This window comes from Halyomorpha halys, unplaced genomic scaffold (genome assembly GCF_000696795.3).
Source record: "Halyomorpha halys isolate HHAL.00 unplaced genomic scaffold, Hhal_1.1 Scaffold91.1, whole genome shotgun sequence".
NCBI lineage: Eukaryota > Metazoa > Arthropoda > Insecta > Hemiptera > Pentatomidae > Halyomorpha > Halyomorpha halys.
Window position 1 is genome coordinate 6891 of NW_027110755.1, and position 4867 is coordinate 11757.

At 28.6% G+C, this 4867-nt stretch overlaps 1 protein-coding gene across 3 annotated transcripts in view; it reads right to left on the reverse strand.

Moving 5' to 3' along the window:
• Window positions 1-718: 718 nt before the first annotated feature.
• Window positions 719-4867, reverse strand: part of kat80 (katanin 80) — a 19944-nt gene continuing 15795 nt past the window's right edge. For all 3 annotated transcript variants that reach the window (XM_014415031.3, XM_014415032.3, XM_014415030.3), the window contains 3 exons: window positions 4563-4637; window positions 3213-3332; window positions 719-1772 (listed from right to left, as the gene is read on the reverse strand). In XM_014415031.3, coding sequence (XP_014270517.1) covers window positions 1634-1772; window positions 3213-3332; window positions 4563-4637 — 334 coding nt within the window. In that variant the 3' untranslated portion in view covers window positions 719-1633. The remainder of the gene's footprint in view (window positions 1773-3212; window positions 3333-4562; window positions 4638-4867) is intronic.

Sequence of the window (4867 nt, forward strand, 5' to 3'; positions counted from 1 at the left end):
TGCCAATTTCAAATTTTAGATCATAACATTCATAATCTTTATGATTCTAATTTAATGTGCAATTTAGAGTTCTGTTGCATTAATTAAGCCTTTAAATGTTATTAATACAGGTATTCTTCCCTATTTTATTTCTAGCAGCAGCCTCTTAATAGAGAGAGCAGCCAGAAAAAAGCTCAACAAATCAATGTGTAATTGAATTATTGGTATAGTCTTCAAATTAAAAATCTACCATATCTATCCATACCCATTTATAATACTAGGCATCTCACATAATCACTTCTCCACATGGTCAAAGCATACAACACCTCTGTTCAACAAAATCCAATTTTTTTTTTTTTTTAATTATTATAATTTCATATATTATAAAATATCAATATGATCTACAACCTTACTTCAATATTTACACCCTTAATAAACAAGTAATCTCTTAAACCAGAACTTGAAACCAATGCTAACATCATAAAACCTAAGTGTTTAAAAGCACTATTGAGCCCATTTTCTAGTCATATCAATGGTTTTTTCTCTTCAGTGAAATAATCATACTGCAACTCACTTTCTAAATATTTCTAAGTGTATCATTTATAAGTAAAAGAAATAAATAGTTTATAAGCAAATTCTATTCATAAATAACAAAATAAAATCTTACATATAGGTGTAAGGTGTATAAGTGCTTGTATATATAATGCAAAAGAATGAGGTTTATTAAAATAAAATTACCTATGAATGAATTTTGTTTAATTAAATATTATGAACATTTATTTACAAGCATAATATATTTATAATTATGAGAAAACAAATGGCACTGCATAACACTTAACAAGTTAATAGTGCAAAATATTAAATAAAAAAACTAAAGAATGACAAAGAAGGCACTAATTATATCGTCAGCAAAAATTGTGCTGATAATTTTTAGTTGAGTACATTACATTAATACAAAGGCAAGACGGACGGAGATGTAGTTCAGTCATTCAATTCCAGCAGCTAATAGTCTCGTAGTCTTTTCTATGACCAGTCTATAGAATACTTTTATTTTGATCAGAGCAATATTATACGATAATTAGTAATAATACAGTAAAGATTCTTCAAGTATTCAGCAAAGAAAATCATTTGGCGACTTCAAAAGCCAGTAACCATTCAATAAAAAATTACAATAATTATTTAACATTTTTTATCCCCAGGAAGAAATTAATTATTGAAGAGTAAAAAAAAATAAAAAATAAAAATCATCGAATTAATCTTAGAAAGGTACAAAGAAGATAAAACTTACACATAAGTTAAGGAGTCACAACAATAATTTTTCCAAGACTCTCTAGACTTAAAAGACATGGCTAATAAATAAGATACAAAAAATAACAGAAATACTAAATTTTCAAAAAGTTAATCACAGCTCCCTTAAAGTCTCTCTCAATAAAGAATTTTAATTAATTAAGTCATTAATAATAATTGTCTTTAAAAGAAACATTGAATGTTCTATCAAGACAAAATTATGTATTTTTCAAAAGAACCAATCAGTTTTAAAATATGATAACATGGAAAACATTGGAGAACTACAAATTTGTAGACCATTCAATGTCCTTTGGGATCCTTATCATCATTCTCCAACATTCGTAACAGAGAAATGTATCCATCCACACTAATTAGCATCTATTTCTCCCAACGAGCTGTGAAGTTCACGGAAGCTCTGGCCCAGAGGTCCTTGTAGGGTCTGTCTTTTCAGAAGGAAAGCCCGAATCGAAACCAAGCTCTGATAACATTTCATGCACTTCCGATACCTATACATAACAAGTAAAATTTGATTAATGACACTTTATAAAATGAATACAAAGACACATGTATAATTACCATAAATAAAATAATGAAATTTCTTAACCCCTTAACTGGCTTAGGAAGTTATCCACCCAATTTGACAGTGTAATGAGAATTTCAGACCCATTTTAGGATGAATATTTTTTTCTATTCTTCTTTACCATAAAAGAATTTTGATGCATTTGTTGGTAAAAATCCATTTATTTCCAAATCCAATTTGGTAAATCTTCATTAGTTAAAGCAATTAATACTAGAACTCTCACTATTACACTTACCAACATTCAACACATTTACAAACAAATTCTTAATATTTGTGACTTTTGGTTTATCCAATTCACCTTTTAAAAAATTCTTTCTCTTTCTAGTGCTGATTTCAGTGCCCTTAGTTATACTATTTGCACTACAACTTGGGCCAGCCAAAGGTTCAGAGAAAAACACAAAACAAGACTCATTGTTGGCTGCAAATGATAATAATCTTTTCACTTTATTTCTGACTGTTATATCAATACATTCATTATTTTATCATATTCTTCCCTAAATATTCCAGGAGATCAGGTATAGTTATTTCTGCATTATATTTCTGTCATTCGTGGACTGACAAATATAATACTAAAATTTATAGCTTTTCAACATATTATGATATAGATAATTTCTGAGCTTATAAAAGATATAATTTTATTTGTTCAAACCTTTTTCAATATTCTGCAAAAAGTGGCAAAACCTGCCAAAATAACTATATCAGTGACATTATGTGTTATGTTCTATTTCAAAAAAATACAAATATATAACATTTTTTGCTGTTTGATTGTACACGGGACAATTTAAAGTATCTGTGCCATCACAAATAGCTTCAAGTTGTTTGAGTCAGAAGAGCTAACGTTATTGAGCCTTACAGTTAGAAGTTAAAGAATTACAAAAAGGTTATCTCTTCTGTTAATATTGAACAACATTCTATGCCGGGAATCTTCACACAGAGAAAAAACTTTTAGACCAGTCATTCTTGATGAAGTCGTTCAACATGTGTAGTTTCATAATGTCCATACGCCATGTCTGGCAAAATGTGATTCAAACAAACTTGAACAATACATGATTGATTATTTATGATCAGTCCTAATTTTTATTTTTTATTTTTCATAAAGTTAAGACCTGCACTGGACCATATGGGGCTATATTAGAGAAATAATGCACAGTATTTAAAAAAATTATTTTGTGCTGGTATAGTTTATAGTAAGTAATATAGTTTTTTATTGCTCCAGTAAAATTCAGTCAATAGTGCTTAAGATAGTACACCATAATAGTCGTTTAACACTGAAAAAATGTGATATTTTCAATTTATGTTAAATAGAAAATGCTTATAGCAAAAATAAAACAATTGGTAACAAGAAAAACTTAGATTTAAAAATTACCTCTCCTCTCTGCTTAGATCCACGCCAAGAGCAGCAGATCCAGAGAGAACGTTGGACTTGATAACTGGAGTGAAGTTCCTCAATATAAGGCGAAGGGCATCACAGCCTGCTCTCATATGCCTGTCAAAGCACAGCAAGAGGAATCTTGTAATGACTTCAAACTGAGCAATAATACTAACGATTTAAGACATGAGTGACTGAAGGTGCTAGGTGAACAGGAAAAATATTTCTAATACTACTTTCTACATAGCACCTTTTTAAATTTTTATCAAACAATTTTGTTAATTTATGATAGTTTTTAGGAGTTAAATAAGAGTTATCCTGTTTAATTGTGGAGAAAAAAAAATTACATTTTTTTCAGATTTATATGTAAGTAGTACCTAATATATAATACTTTCATCCACTCATATTTACAATGGAGGGAACAATAACAGTAATAAACTATAAGTAGGTTGTTCATATGTACCTGTACTATCAACTTTCATTTATTGTTTGATAAGTTTGTTGTTTAATTAAATTTTGATTGAAAGATAACAAACTATAAGCTATAGTTTCTGAAATAGCAGTAGATAACCGTTCAATGTTTTGCCTTTTCAGGCATCATAATAACATAAATAATGTAGACCAAGTGAGAGGAGATAAAAAATCTATAGTCAACAGCTTAACAGACTAAACTAATTGAGATTGCACATCACAACTTTAGGACAATACAAAATTTACATGAGGGGAACATCCACAATGCCTGCATGTCATTAATATGGCAAGAAATCAAACTAGCAAAACTATGGCACAATAATTTATTAAGTTTGACAAATTAAAATTATAAAAACCAAAAAATTAGTAAAAAAGAAGAATACATCTAAAGCACACTACCATTCTTTTGTTAGTGTCAGTTTTGGTTTGATAACTTGTTATAGTGGATGCAGTATTAGAAAAAAAAAAGTATTTTTTTCTAACTCAAAAGGATGTCATAAATTATCCCAGTAATATAATTTCCATTAAAATAAATTTAAACTCATTCAATCTTTTTTTCTCATTGATTCTATGACATTTGACAATGTGTCAAGTCAGTCCTCTTATTATATCAATTTATTCATTTCTTATTTATTGTAAAATTTATTTATAATAAAATATATTTTGGCTTAACCCTATTCTATTTTAAAGTGGCCAAGCGGTCAAAATAAGAAGAAGATAAACATGAAAATGGGCGAGATGAGTTTAAAAATTGTCACAGAATAAATCATACAAGTTTAAATTATGATATTTGAAAAAATTGTTTGTTTTTCAATAATACTGTATCTATATGCATATTTTATACAGACATATACAAAATTATTTTTAAAAACTAACGTTTCATATCTGCTTTGCAATAGCTCATAAATAGCAGGAAGCACAACAACACAGATGTCCAAATTCCAGATTCCCCTAAAACAGAATAATACTATAACCATAAGACACAAATGTTTCTGTCATATATAAAAAGTGATGTAAATATTACAGTGCCATATACTTTTTTGTAATTGCTGCTAGTTCGAAATTATAACAAAACTGTAGTACACTCACAAGAATATGGCGGAGAGAAATGAAAACAGCCTGGGAGAGAGGAAGGAACTCTCTTTCCATTAATTCAACTGACCTGAAGAACAGTTGAACAA